The 16,027-nt window shown below is 37.5% G+C and overlaps 1 protein-coding gene across 6 annotated transcripts in view; it reads left to right on the top strand.

The window, feature by feature from the left end:
* tfap2d (transcription factor AP-2 delta (activating enhancer binding protein 2 delta)) overlaps nt 1–16,027 on the top strand; it is a 119,314-nt gene that overhangs the window by 67,478 nt on the left and 35,809 nt on the right. For 3 of the 6 annotated variants that reach the window (XM_067418146.1, XM_067418147.1, XM_067418145.1), the window contains one exon: nt 6,659–6,691. In XM_067418146.1, the coding sequence (XP_067274247.1) occupies nt 6,668–6,691 (24 nt within the window). In that variant the 5' untranslated portion in view covers nt 6,659–6,667. Of the gene's footprint in view, nt 1–6,658; nt 6,692–9,556; nt 9,718–10,365; nt 10,444–15,387; nt 15,413–16,027 lie in introns of those variants that run through there. The other 3 variants (XM_067418148.1, XM_067418144.1, XM_067418149.1) reach the window with 3 other exon arrangements.

The raw sequence follows: 16,027 nt of genomic DNA, 5'->3' as shown, positions 1-16,027 counted from the left end.
ACAGATCCGCTCTTCCGGTTATGATTTTGAGGTAATGCAGCTCTGTTTATCATATTAGATACAAGTGTGTTTAAAACAATGTTATGACGTTACTCCGTGCGTTCTCTTGTTCACACTGCTAAGAGTAAAGCGCTCCTGCCAAATATAACCCGAAACCGAGGGTAACGCAGATATGACGCAATTGACAGGCGACTCCCTCAGACGCTATGCTGAAACGTCCCTGTCTTTAGTTAAAATAGCAATTTTCTCACAATTTACAAATAGTTGGAAACATTTGGGATATTGTAGGTACTCAACTGAACAAAATATATAACACTGGCCTAGTGGTTTTTGGATATTTTACTGCAAAAATACTACATAGTGCAGCTTTAAAGGCACAATAAAATTAAATATCGAAAAAACACTAGAACAGTGTTATATATTTAGGTGACTTGTAAACTTACATTATCCCAAATGTTTCCAAAAATATTTAAATCCAGAGAAATTAGCAATTTTAACCAGGATAAGGACCGTGTCCATGAGCCACCTATCAATGACATTATATCCGCATTACCCTAGTTTTCCAGTTTATTTAGTAGAAACCATGGAAACACCAAAAACACTTTAATATGTGTTTTATTAGACAGGTGAGCGACTGTTTGGAGACATCCATTGACACAAATTGAATCAATGTTAGCTCAACACAGATAGTCTTTTTATTAAATCTTGTTTTCTTGATTTACTGTGAGTATGTTTTACCATGACTAATATCGATCTAGCTCACTGCAGTGTGAACAAGTGTGTTATAGTAACCGTCGAGTGAATGTACAGAGAAGCATTATAACATAACTTTCAACAAATTCAAGTAATGTATTTAATATGATAAAACAGCTCTCAAAAATAAATCTTTAATACATTAGCTCATCCATTAATATAATTTCTGCCTGAGTCCCGTCGTATTCTTTTCCACCGGCTGTAGAGCTGAAGACAACAGCTCCCATTATTCTGCAAAATCCAGGCGTTATCAAGCCACGAGTTTGTTTTGAATAAGCATCCTCTAGTGGCAAAAAATTACATATTGTGGCTTTAACTCTAAAAGTAGAACTAGATGAGGAAAATGTCGGTGGTGTGTGTATGTACAATGCCTTGCGAAAGTATCCTGCCCTCTTGAACTTTGCGACCTTTTGCCACATTTCAGGCTTCAAACATAATGATATGAAACTGTAATTTTTTGTGAAGAATCAACAACAAGTGGGACACAATCATGAAGTGGAATGAAATGTATTGGATATTTCAAACTTTTTTAAATCAAAAACTGAAAAATTGGGTGTGCAAAGTTATTCGTCCCCCTTAAGTTAATCCTTTGTAGCGCCACCTTTTGCTGCGATTACAGCTGTAAGTCGCTTGGGGTATGTCTCTATCAGTTTTGCACATCGAGAGACTGACATTTTTGCCCATTCCTCCTGCAGAACAGCTCGAGCTCAGTGAGGTTGGATGGAGAGCGTTTGTGAACAGCAGTTTTCAGTTCTTTCCACAGATTCTGGATTAGATTCAGGTCTGGACTTTGACTTGGCCATTCTAACACCTGGATATGTTTATTTCTGAACCATCCCATTGTAGATTTTGCTTTATGTTTTGGATCATTGTCTTGTTGGAAGACAAATCTCCGTCCCAGTCTCAGGTCTTTTGCAGACTCCATCAGGTTTTCTTCCAGAATGGTCCTGTATTTGGCTCCATCCATCTTCCCATCAATTTGAACCATCTTCCCTGTCCCTGCTGAAGAAAAGCAGGCCAAAACCATGATGCTGCCACCACCATGTTTGACAGAGGGGAGGGTGTGTGTTCAGGGTGATGAGCTGTGTTGCTTTTACGCCAAACATAATGTTTTGCATTGTTGCCAAAAAGTTCAATTTTGGTTTCATCTCACCAGAGCACCTTCTTCCACATGTTTGGTGTGTCTCCCAGGTGGCTTGTGGTAAACTTTAAACGACACTTTTATCTTCTTGCCACTCTTCCAGAAAGGCCAGATTTGTGCAGTATATGACTGATTGTTGTCCTATGGACAGAGTGTCCCACCTCAGCTGTAGATCTCTGCAGTTCCTCCAGAGTGATCATGGGCCTCTTGGCTGCATCTCTGATCAGTCTTCTCCTTGTATGAGCTGAAAGTTTAGAGGGACGGCCAGGTCTTGGTAGAGTTGCAGTGGTCTGATACTCCTTCCATTTCAATATTATCGCTTGCACAGTGCTCCTTGGGATGTTTAAAGCTTGGGACATCTTTTTGTATCCACATCCGGCTTTAAACTTCTCCACAACAGTATCTCGGACCTGCCTGGTGTGTTCCTTGTTCTTCATGATGCTCTCTGCTCTTTAAACGGACCTCTGAGACGATCACAGTGCAGGTGCATTTATACGGAGACTTGATTACACACAGGTGGATTCTCTTTATCATCATTAGTCATTTAGGTCAACATTGGATCATTCAGAGATCCTCACTGAACTTCTGGAGAGAGTTTGCTGCACTGACAGTAAAGGGCCCGAATAATTTTGCACGGCCAATTTTTCAGTTTTTGATTTGTTAAAAAAGTTTGAAATATCCAATACATTTTGTTCCACTTCATGATTGTGTCCCACTTGTTGTTGATTCTTCACAAAAAATTACAGTTTCATATCATTATGTTTGAAGCCTGAAATGTGGCAAAAGGTTGCAAAGTTCAAGGGGGGCGAATACTTTCGCAAGGCACCGTAAAACGCACTGCGATGATGCTAGGCTGTTATGGGTGGTTACCAGGGTGTTGCTATGATCTGATCTTAGCCGACAACCCTAAATAGAGAATCATCATAACAATGCAGCAAAGACAAACTGTGCAATAAATCAGTTTCACGTATAGCGTATGAAACCCATCACCATGTCCATGTCAAATTCTTACGAGTTTCGGCTGTAACAAACACTATGGAAAACACACTGATTGAGTTTGCAGGTGTTTGGATTGAATTTGAAGGTGTTATTGCAAACAGAGATTTGAATTTCCATCCAGAGCAGAAAATAGGAAATGAGACCAATAACCTTGACTGGCATTTACTCCTGTGTGTGTGCGTGTGTTTTATATGCATGAGGATTCTTTCATTTGTGTTTTATTTGCGCTCTTCGGTTGGGGAGATAAAGCTATTAATATATATGGCGATGAGAGGAGAGAGGCTGTGGCATATGCCTGCGAGCGAGAATATTAAAACTAAGGGAACTATAGTGATATCCAGCCCAGGAGTACACACACACACACACACACAGACACACACACACACGATTCATTTAGGAGACACGAACAATCTGGTGCTGGTTATTGTCGTGTGTAATCGATTTGCTCGCCCTTCTTAGATCTTAGGTCTTAGTTTTCCATAGGTCTCACATGATCTCTCTCTCTCTCTCTCTCTCTCTCTCTCTCTCTCTCTCTCTCTCTCTCTCTCTCTCTCTCTCTCTCTCTCTCTCTCTCTCTCTCCCAAGATAAAAGTAGCTTTATTGACATGGTTAAAAAAACCTGAACATTGGCAAAGAATAACTAGCATTGTAAATACACAAAATGCATTCATGCCTGTTGTTTTTATATATAATATATTAGATTATTAGATTATATAGAGGAAAGATCATGACACTTAGTTTATATGTAAGTCTATATTATAAACTTTGTGTATGTGTGTGTCTATATATATATATATATATATATATATATATAAAACATGAATTGTACAATGTAAATGTATAATATGTATTATAATGTATTGTATAATATTATTTAATAATAATAATAATGAGAGAAACAATCATTTAAATAAATTTTGAAATAAAAATGAAAGTAATCATTTATAAATGACAATGCGACAGGCATAAAATGTATAAATGGTGAAACAAACAGCATTTAATAGAAATTAAACGTTATTTAGACTTTTATCCAAAGCAAATCTAAAAACAAAAAGAATTGTTTTGATCTGAATGATTGGGGTAAATGCTGCTGTTAACAATCATAACTCACTCAATAGAGTATGAATGAGTGTGTGTGTGTGTGTGTGTGTGTGTGTGTGTGTGTGTGTGTGTGTGTGTGTGTGTGTGTGTGTGTGTGTGTGTGTGTTGTGTGGAGAGCATGTGGTGTTATAGAGGGATTAGTGTTTTAATGAGGAGGTGTGGCCAGGGTGGGCGGGGTCAGCCATTGCCTCAGGCAAAGAGCAGAGGGTCACACTCACACACACTGGGATGGACACACTCAGGGGGCCTCAATTAGGAGATGGAGGATAATTCCCCCCACCTGATACCTGCTGTCGTCCTGCACTGTCCTTTTTCTGCCTTCCTGCCTTTTCTCTTTCGTTTACCATCTTACTTTACCCCTGTTTACCCTTTTGCTGTCTGTTTTTTATTTATTTATATATATATATATGTTGTAGTAGTAGCATTGGCATGGAATTTTTCTTTTAAATGTACACACACACAGTCACAATCAGATATGTTTACGTGTGTGTCTCAGAAGCTGCAGGATTTTTGATCAGTGTTTTTGAATCGGGTGGTGTTTTGCTGAGTTTAAGTGGATTTATAAAGTTAAACTCACACAGGTGTCCTTGAACAGTTACCACAGGTGTAGTTCATCATTATCCATCAATGTTGACAATCGCTGTGAATATGAATATTACGGTTTACTTATTAGGATGGATTGGTGACCTTTCATTAGCAACATGCGGCTTTATGTGTGTGTGTGTGTGTGTGTGTGTATTATTTACATTACAGTTATTAATAACACTCTGAAAAATGTCTATAAACCGTGTGTGTGTGTGTGTGTGTGTGTGTGTGTGTGTGTGTGTGTGTACATGCGTTTCCTCATTTGCATGTCTGTTATCTCAGGTTTCTTTGAATTGTTTCTGTCCCTCTGGAGTTTGTGTTTGAAACCCTCCCAGATTCTGTTCCTCTCCTTCCTTTATTCTCTCTGTAACTCTCTCTTTCTCTCCCTCCTCCATCTTTTCTGGCCTCTCTCGCTCTCCTCTCGCTTTGCACCTGTTTCCCGCTCTGAACAGCTGCTAATTGGGTGAATTTAATTAGTGATTACCCAGAAACCTCAGCGGTGTTTGATAAGTTTGTTCTCTGACCCGTATGATAATCCATCACTGATATGTGCGTGTTTGTTTGTGAGCCCCAGTTCCTGTATCTGCGTAATACACCGCCAGGAGAAAGATTTCTAATGGGGCCCTTTAAAGTTCAGAGGTCACTGAGGGGAAATGCTGCGTTTGACCTTCACGTGACCCTCATTCCAAGCATTCCAAACTCCTTTAAATTCCAAAGTTCTTCATTCAAATCACAAAAACGTTACAATAAAAGATCCAAATAAAAGAAAACCTATTTGATTGCAAAATATAAAGCATTAAGAATATACCGGTATATAATTTATATACAATATTTACACTATTAAAATATTAAAATGCTGGGTTGTTTTAACCCAATGTTGGGTCAAATATGGCCTAACCCAGCAATTGGATTGTTTTAAGCCTGTGGTTGGGTTAAATATTTACTTGAGACAACCCAATCGCTGGGTTAAAACAATCCAGTTGCTGGGTTAGTCCATATTTGACCCAGCATTGGGTTGTTTTTTACCCAGAATTTTTTAGTGTGTCGTTTTTTGGATATACAATCTCTTTCAATTCTGAAGTGATCAAAAATAAGGATTTTCTTTTTATAATCTTTATCATTTTTATTTTTGTCATATATATATATATATATATATATATATATATATATATATATATATATATATATATATATGATTATATATATCCTTATTTATCACATCAATGGCTTTGGGGTTATATATGTATCACGTTGATATTTAAAGGTATATATACATATACATTATCATTTTTGTTGTATATACAGTGTGTGTGTGTGTGTGTGTGTGTGTGTGTGTGTGTGTGTGTGTGTGTGTGTGTGTGTGTGTGTGTGTGTGTGTGTGTATATATATATGAAAAATGATTTCCTATAATCTATATAATTAATTATATTTTTTGTCATATATTTGTCCTTTATTTTACTTGTTTGTATATATAGTCAAACCAAAATGTGTTAAGACACCTTCAACATTTTCTCACATTATTACAATTTAATCCATATAGTTTAGAAAGTGGTAATAAAATATGACAAGAACTAAAATCAATCTTGATAATGTCAGATAACTTTGATAGAAAGGGATGTAATGGGTACCAATCAACCAATCTGCGGTGTCAAAGGTCGCATTAGCAATTAAAGAAAAAACACAGAAGCAAAACATGCTCAGGTCAAAGTGTCTGAATCAATTTGGTCCCAAATTTGTATCAATTTTATTGCTAGTCAATGTATGAAGAATTTGGGGGTATAATATGTCACTGTTTAATTATTTTGCTATCCTCACTTTAACTTACATACATGAACTGCATTGTCCTGCACACACTAGTGAAAAAGGATGTCCGGTGTCTGATTCATCTTTGGTTTGACTGTATATATACAGTACATATGACAAAAATATCATTTATACAATATCTAATTGATTATTTTTTGTCTTTAAAATATTTTTTCAGATTTTTATGCTGTTTCTATGTGTGTGTCCATTCAATGAAAGTCAGAGGTGTCAGATTTTGAATAATTCATTTTTTGAATATCTTTTGTGTCTCACAGAAGAAAGTCATGCAGGTTTGGAACATCATTTGGGTAAGTAAATTATGTTTTTACACTCTGACAGAGCAAGAATACCCCATTACTGTGTTCTACAGCATCAATCTGTGGACACAATCACACTCGTGTTCTTTAATCAGTATAATTGTAAAAGGATTAAACCTGCTGTAGAGACGCTGCAGCTTGTGATTTCTGTGGACAGAGCTGCGTTGCACAGAGCAGAGCATGATGGGACGGATAAAACAGGCACTATTAATCCAGAATGCCCCAAATGAGAACGAGCAAGAGTTTTAAAACTCGTTTTGCTACAGGAAGCTGTCACAGACGTTTACTTTCGTGCCGTTTGCTGCAACAACTTTCTTCCATAAGCCCCCGTGACCCCAGAGACAAACTCACTACGCCTCCATACCCTAAATAACTACAGATTAAAATTTTACACACTCTCTCTCTCTCATGTTCTGACAAAGAGCAGTGTTGGCCTGTCATCTCCGATCTCATCTGCTGAGGAGACATCGCTGTGCCAGTAAACACAAACACACACTCACAAATACGTTCAGACACACTCATTATTCTGTACACATGCATCATGCTGAACACACATGGAATCTCAAAGAGCAGTTTAATAAAACCAGAAAAATTAGATTCGTGCGTATGAGAGAATATTGGAGTACATTTTTACAAGAAAATACTAGTCTTTCTACTTCAAAATAGCATATTTAATTAAATGTCTTACACCAGTTTTGTTCTGTGTGAGATTCTATATTTCTTTTATATTGATGTTGCATGCCATTTAACTGTCTTCAACATTTGTGTAGTATAAGTACATACGTATAAATACGTATAAGGTGACACCTTTAATAAAGCATGCACACTTTGTGCTTGACGCCATTTAGACATGCTATATATGCGTTGCCTCCGGTAGAATATTGTTTTAGTTTATCATATGCAGTGTTTTTGAGAATATAATGACTAGTTTGAAGGTCAATCAGCGAATATGTGTTTGTTTTGCTAACAAATCGACTTGTTCTTGTAGCGTTTTGCTGACCGCTGTCATTGTCTATTCTAATGCAGATGTATAGATTTATAGATGAGGAGAGATCTTTATGTTTAATTCATCACTTCTCTCTTCCTCCTGCTCTTTTCTCAATGTCTGTATTTTTTGTAATCATAAAGATGAAAGCACTGATGATTTTTGCCCTTAAGTATAAACAGAACTGGCTGACGACATCAATATCCACAAATCTAAACAAACGGGAGGAGCAGCAAACTTCACGAAAGTGCCTCATCAGCATGTGTGTGTGTGTGTTTGTGCGACGCATGAAGTGTGTAACTGACCATTTAGCCTACAAATTAGAGGCAAATCAAGGTAACGAGGCTTGAGCGGGGTCTTGATCGATAAAATGTTTTTAAAGCCCCAAAATCGCACTCTAGATAAAGTGAAATGAGAGTGAAACTGATTTTAAATGGAAAGGGTTTCAGACACACATACACACAAATTCATTGTGACGTCCAAATGAAGTTGACTCTGCTGGGACGGCTGTCGTGGAAATAAAGACACGACCATAACAAACTCAATAAAACACGAGTACAAGAGAAACAAATAAACATAAAAGACAGGGAAAGTGTTTTTAGGGTAAGGGACATAACCTAAAAAAAAAAAACAACTCTATGTGTGTATGTGTGTGCAGAAACTGATTGCTCTCTGCTAGTTTCAAGACATTGTGAATTTCTCCTTTTTCAGCTCAATAACAATAAAACAGAGAAAGTCTTCAGATAAATAACTGCCTCACGCGGGAGGAACGGGCCATTCCATTTTTTTTTACTGTCGATTGTCCATCACACATTTTTTTTTTCATGGTTCATTACTGCTTCTGTCAATGGCTTTAATTTTCCACATCTCTGCCCTGACACACAGTGAAGGACCCGCAATGGGCTTCACTATCACTGCCTGTCTGAAAATAGGAACATTCAGCTCCTGCAACTGGGTATAAAATGTGGGTTTATGTGCGAAATTGCCCCTAGAATTGAGCTCAATCTGACAAAACTGTCTTATAAAGCCAAAAGGTAAAGTTTTGCATCTTCTCATAAAGGGTTATGGCTTGGTTAGGGTCATTATAAACAGAGAGAACGGGGTTAATTGTCACACAAGGAATCTGTCACAAGCTATTTTGAGTCAATAGTTAATAGTTTTGTTAGCTAAATGCTAAAAGCAAAAAAGTTAAAAGAATATTTTCTGTGAATTCCACATTATAATATTGCTATTTCTGTACATAGCTAACAAGTGAACACAATACAACAGCACTGGCATTCAAACATGAGTCAACTAGAATTCAAAAGTTTGGGTCGCTAAGATCTTTTTAATAGTTATGTATGTATATATATATATATATATATATATATATATATATATATATATATATATATATATATATATATATATATATATATATATATTAGCATTTTTATAAAAAAATCATGTCAAGGCAGGGTGTCAGTTGTTTAAAATACTTTGTAGGTTTAAATACTATAACATTTTATTATAATAATTAATGTTGGCCAAAACAATGATTTGAAAATGTTTTCATTAATGTTTTTATACTTTTATAATAGTGTAACTGTAAATAACATGTTAAACTAACTAACTGTATCACTAGGCCTATCCAGGTGAAATGGCTTCTCGAACAAGAACAAACGTAAGGCGGGGCTTTATTTTGTGAATGGAGAATTGATTGGCTGGTTGAATGGTTTTGGTTTGCTATTGGCCAATCTCATGTGATTGACAGGTTGTGCCGCTGTCATCAGAGAAGTCGCTGGAAGAGCGAGGGGAATTTATTTTGATTTAAGATTATGAGCGCACATGAAGTTAAAAAAATAGCGATGTGCATGGATAAATCATTTATAATTTTGTTCCATGAAAAAAGTTGTCAATTTTGACTTTAAGAGGAGCTGGCATTGTCTGCCTTAAAACAGTTATTGCGTTTAAAAGAGGACGAGGGGAAGCGGGAGAGGAGGGAAATGCAGGGAGACATTTTTGGCAAAGGAGCAACCGAATGAAACATGAGGTGAGACAGACGGGCCGAGGAGAGAAGCAGGTAGAGAGACAGATATTCTCTCATTCTTATTCATTTAGAGCAGATCTGATAAACACACTCACGACCTCTCCGACTGTACTGAGAGAGAAAGAAAAGCGCGGCTCTCTCTTCCCGCTAAGTTGTCACATCATATCCGCGCTGATGGGGGAGGAGGGGTCAGGGTTGGGGCGTCGCCTCAGGGCTCGTCGCCGAGCAACAAAAGACCACTCAGCTCGCGTTAGCCCTCCCGTCGGCCAATCAGGACTGACGGAACTCGGGCGCGGTCCGCTGCTAGCCTTCAAATGCTAAGTGCTTCATTAGCCACCTTTCATATCGCCGTCGCCCCCGGCAACCCACTTTACACTCGCCATCCCTGGGAGCGCGGCAAAACTTCAGACCGCCGTCAGGCCACACACACACACACACAGAAAGAGAGATACACGCGTTTACTGTCATGAGTGAATTTTGTGGTTTGCAGAAACGCTCACAGTCACAGAATTCACCCATCGCTGAATTCATCATGCGTTCGTAACAGCAGAGTACAGCGTGAATTTGTTGTTATGAGTGTGTAATGTGGTTAGACATTACCGTGTGTGTGTGTGTGTGTATGTGTGGCCTGAAGCTCAGCAGATGCCTGAAGCCTCTCCTGTCAGGATGGAGAGATCGGACGGAGTGGGAAACAAGAGAGAGCAGCTCCATTGGGGTATAGCTGTCTGTGTGTGTGTCTGTTTCTGTGTGTGTGTGTGTGTGTGTTTCCTGTTAACTTCCTCTCAATGTCCTCCTCTTCCTCGGCGTGTCAGAGTGAAACATACACACTCTCTTTCCCCAGGACTGAAATCTGTGGAAGCTACAGCACTAAAATAGTTTTATTGTATTATTTTAAATACCATGGCTTGCGGATAGAACACATTAAAAACTATTGCATGTACTATGATACTATGGTGTCACCATTTGAAAGCAAAGTCTGACATTTATCAAAAAGACCCTATAATAGCATGACACAGACTGAATAGGAAAATTGACTGTTTTATGAATACATGTAATCGCAGATAATTCATTTATCAGCAAAAAACAAAAACAATGGGTTAAAAGAGAAATTACCAAGTTGTATGTCAGTTTGCTAAAGTTTAATTGGATACAAAATAGGGATGGATATTACTTATTTTATTTTTGATACGATACAGATACTTTCAAGGCTAGTAGGCTATCATCGATATCCATACAGATATCGATACTTCTACACTGAACTTTTTAATGATTCAATTTATTACATTTACTAAGAGTAGAATGGGTAAACATACCCATTTAACATATTTAAAAGGTATTTTAACATTCAATATGCCTTAACTGCAACTTATTAGATCGTATTTTTGTTTACACATGGTTAAAATATGTTTACTTGTAGTGGTAACCATGGAAATACTACAAATAATAGTCACTGTAGTAAAAATACCATGGTTCATTTTCATAAGGGACTGCCAGTGACGGGACGTTCCACCCATAAAATGTATCCTTTTTATTCTGATAATGTATGATTTATATTAACATTACAGAATTAGAAGTAATTAACATTACTGTGGCCTTGTCAGAACAAACCTGTGACCCTTTTTGATTGAAAACCTGTTTTAAAGGAATATTTCAGGTTGAATTCATCTTAAATAGCATTTTTGGCCTGATGTTGACTTCCACAGAAAATAATTTTACTTGTTACTTGGTTTGAGTTTGTAAATTAAACAAAATTATACTCAAAGTTCAGCAGTGTGAATTGATATGACAGCTCTTATTTTTAGTTGTTAACCCAGAATATTCCATTGATGGAAAGAAAAGAAAGTCCTGTCTTGTCTTTGTCTGTGATTGTTTGAGAAATCAACAAATGTCTTCATGTGCTTCATGTTGTCTTTTTTGGTCTTCTTTACAGATTTGTGCTGGTTGTTTTGGCCTGTTTTGAGTTTAATATGCTGGTAAAAATCTGATTAATTTAATATTCAGGATATTAAATCGTATTTGTTTAAAGGAATGTTCTGGGTTTGTTGGAATGGCCCAGTGTCTTGCCCATTGTAAGTGCGTTAGTATAAACGTGACTGGTTTGGTTGAGACGAACACATTTTGCTGTCTGGGACGGAGGACTCAAGCACAATACTTGACCTCTACATTGACCCCTGGACTACTTGAATACTCAATATAGCCGGAGTAGGGGAGGAATGCTGTAAGAATTAAAGATGTGTGTTTTAATTGACAGAAAAAGATGAACATGATCCTTTTTGTTTTTAGAAATTAGAGACGAATCCATGGTCGTGTCAGTAAGCTTGTACGTTTCATGGGTAATTTGTCAGAGGATTTGTGTTCGTGTCGATCTTAACTATAATGAAGAAATGCTTGGAGTGTTTAATAGACTCAGTGTGTGTTTGTGTGTTTATATGATTCATGAAGACACATGGGCATTATACTGGTAATACGTAAAGTGGTTTATGAGGACATTTCCTCATCCTTATGAGTCCTCATAATTAAAGTGGCTTAAAAACATACTAAACAATTTTTTGTTAAACATTTAAAATTGCAGAAAGTATTGTGTGATGGCTATTTTTAGGGGTAGGGTTAGTGTAAGGGAAGAGAATATACAGTATGTATAAGAATCATTATGCCTATGGATTGTCCTCATAAAGATAGGTGCTCCAATGTGTGTGTGTGTGTGTGAGAGAGAGAGAGAGAGCGAGAGAGAGAGAGAGAGAGAGAGAGAGAGAGAGAGAGAGAGAGAGAGAGTCAGTCATACTGTATTCCCAGTGCTCCCTCTAGTGGACTGATTGCTTTACAGCTCACTCAACAGTCCCAGTGTCAGGCTCAGACCTCATTTAAAAGTGTGAAGTTCATTTCGATATTTAAATAGTCTTTTCAATGTATTTTTGGAGACAAATGTATTTTTTTAAAAAAGGAAACATTTTGGACTTTTTTTGGGTAGAATAATTGTGTATTTTATTACTTATAATTATTTTGGGGTCTGCACATTAAGGGTTTTTCTGTCCTTCTGGGGGCAATTTTGTGCCCAAAGATCTCAGTAAACACACACACACACACTTTTGATACATTATATGGGCTGTGCTTGTTTGCATATAGTTTGCATTTGCATATAGTATGTGTGTGTGTGTGTGTGTGTGTGTGTGTGTGTGTGTGTGTGTGTGTGTGTGTGTGTGTTTGTCTGTTTATATTTCGCTGTGTGAGTGTGTGTGTGTCTGTTTATATTTCAGTGTGTGTGTGTTATTCTGTTCCCCTGTGTTGGCCTGAGGGCACCTTCACTTCACAATTAATGGAGAGTCTCATGGGAGTTTCAGTCTCCCTCTTTTACATGAAGCCTTCCTCTCCTCTCCTCTCCTCTCCTCTTCCCTCCATCCCCCGTCTCCTCACATTCACTCTTCTCTTCTTATTTAGTTTTTTCTCATTTCATCTCTTCTTGTCTCATTTCTTCTCATCTTGTCTATTTTGTTAGCTTTTCTTGCATTTGTCTCGTTTCTTCTCGTTTTGTATCTTCTCTTAATTTAATTTAAATTTGTTCAATAACACTTTATTTTACTGTGTCCTTCCTTGTTACACGTTACATGTAGTTATTGTAGTAATAACTATTAATTATGCATAATTACATGCAACTAACCATAAACCAAACCATAATCCTAATCCTAACCCTATTAGTTACACATAGCACATTTTTATTACTCAGTACGTAAAAGTATAATTCCACTGTAAGGCAAAAGTTTAAAGTACTTTATTGGCCTGATAGTGTTTACAATATTGCACAATATTAGCTTTATTCACAAAACAAGGAATGACAAGAAAAATAAATATACAATATAACAATATCAAATAACTCAAAACATATAAAAAAGAGTATTTAAATAAGGTGCTAATGAAAAATAAGATGATAATACTGAGAAGTGAATGATATCAATGAAGAATCAAATCCTGTAATACACACAGGATTATTTGATTATCGATCGAGGCACAGCTCTGATTGTCTTCTCTATTTCTGATTTACTCGTTTCTTCTCATTTCGTGTATCTGATGTCACATAATCTTTTTATATATATATTTGTTTTTTATTATAGAACGTCTCATTTTGTCTTGTCAGATACATTTTTCTCTTTTCTTCGTTCTCCTTTCAGCTCTTCCCCTCAGCTCTTTTTGTCTCATGTTGGTCTCGTCTCTTTTCTTCTCATTTTTGTCTCTTCTCTCATTTTCTTCACTTCTCTGTTCATTTATTCTTTTCTTATTTCACCTTTTCAGGTCTCCTCTCATCTTTTTCCTTTCCTTTCAACTTTCTCGTTTCTCCACGAGAAATTTCTCCACGTTTCTCCTCTTTTTTGCTCTCTTTCTTGTCTCATATCTCCTCTTCTTTTATTTATTTATATTTTTCTATATTTATTTAATTTCTTCCTTACTCAACTTTTCTAACTCTTTTCTCTTTCTTTTCTCATTTCATCTTTTGCCCACATCCTTTTCTCGCCACTTCTCATTTTTTGTCTCGTCTTCCTTCTCATTTTTGTCTCTTTTCTCATTTTCTTCTCTTCTTTCACCCCTTTCTTGTCTCCTCACTTTTTTCCTTCCATTTAATCTCTTTTCAGTTCATCTATCTCATCTCTTCTCATCTCCTTTCATTTCATTTGCTCTCGTCTCTTCTCCTCTCTTATCTATTCTCCTCTTAGTTTAATCTTTTTAAAAAAGAGAAGAATATTTTAACCCCTAGAACATCGTAAATTTCTGCATTTTCCCACAAAACACACAACAACACACAACTGAAGAACACGACAGGCCACATCACACATCCATATTTTTTTTTGCGTGCATGTATGAAAACACATTTTCACATTTTCTGTCGTCTCCCTGTAGGCCGCCGCCTGTGTCTCGTGTGCACCACATACATTTGCGTCTGTGTGTGTTATACTATATTAAAGCGCACGTGAAACCTTTTGGTTTATTTAGATAAAGACATTCCCAAAACCGCACCGACGGATCTCCACAGAACAGAATCAAATCTCAGGGAGCGTTTGATAACAAGAGGAATGAGGAGAACTACCCTTTAGATGATTGCATCACCTTGTCTTCCACCCGTTTCTCTCTTTCTCTCCCTCTCTGCCTCTTGATATCTTTTTAAATCCGGAGAGAACTGAAGATTTCATTTCTTCCTCCATATGTAATCAACATCAAACGCACTCGCGCACTTTGTCTCACTCCCGACGACACTTTCGATCATTTCTCGCAGTCTCACCTGTGTCATCAATTAGAGTGTCTCTCCGCACAATGCATTATGGGAAGGAGTTCAGAGCTGTCAGGCATCATGAAGCGTTATCGTGCACACACACAGCAGGAGTAATGCGAGGCGTCTGCGGTGTCAAGCGCTCTGTTTAATGTGATTCTCTCTCTAGTACGCCGTGTGTGTAGCTTTCTGCGGCTGCATTTTACCATACAACAATACAACAAGTGTGTGTTTGAAGAGTGACTGCGCTGTGCGCTTGTGCGGGCTGAAGGGGACGGCACGTCAGTGCTCATAAACTCATTTCAGACTGAAAGCGTTTCTAGTTAAGAGAGACATTGTGTTGCTGTGTTTGACCTGGAGCGGGTTAGATTGACAGAGGGAGTTATATCCTGCAGGTGTGGCTGATCTGGAGAGTCTTTCGTAACGGTGAGAGACATGAATCTGGTAGGGGCCAAACATGGGAAGTATACTTCCTACAAAAACATTTAACCATTTCTGCTTTGTCCACCAAGCTCATCGTATGTTTTGGGATTGTTAATACTCAGTCCTGGTTTACTTATTTTTAATACAACACTCTTAAAAATAAAGATAGGGTTTTCGCTGTGATACCTAGAACAGGGTTCCTCAAACTCGGTCCTGGAGGGCCACTGCCCTGCAGAGTTTAGCTCCAACCCTGATCAAACACACTATTTCTGTGATTTTCTATAGTGATCCTGACTGCACTCTAAAAATGCTGGGTTAAAAACAACCCAAGTTGGGTTGAAAATGGACTAACCGAGCAATTGGGTTGTTTTAACCCAACAACTAAAACAACCCAAATGCGGGGTTAAAACAACTCAACCGTTGGGTTAAAACAACCAAGTTGCTAGGTTAGCCCATTTTCAACCCAACTTGGGTTGTTTTTAACCCAGCGTTTTTAGAGTGTACCTTGATTAGCTTGCTCAGGTGTGTTTGATCAGGGTTGGAGCTAAACTCTGCAGGACAAGCCGATTTTTCTTCACTGTGAAGAACGTTTTTTAATCTAAAGAACATTTTGTGCATTAAAAAAGTTCCACACTC

Source organism: Pseudorasbora parva, chromosome 15 (genome assembly GCF_024679245.1).
Source record: "Pseudorasbora parva isolate DD20220531a chromosome 15, ASM2467924v1, whole genome shotgun sequence".
Classification (NCBI taxonomy): domain Eukaryota; kingdom Metazoa; phylum Chordata; class Actinopteri; order Cypriniformes; family Gobionidae; genus Pseudorasbora; species Pseudorasbora parva.
The sequence above is the reverse complement of the archived record's forward strand: the minus strand, read 5'-3'. Positions and strand labels throughout refer to the sequence as shown.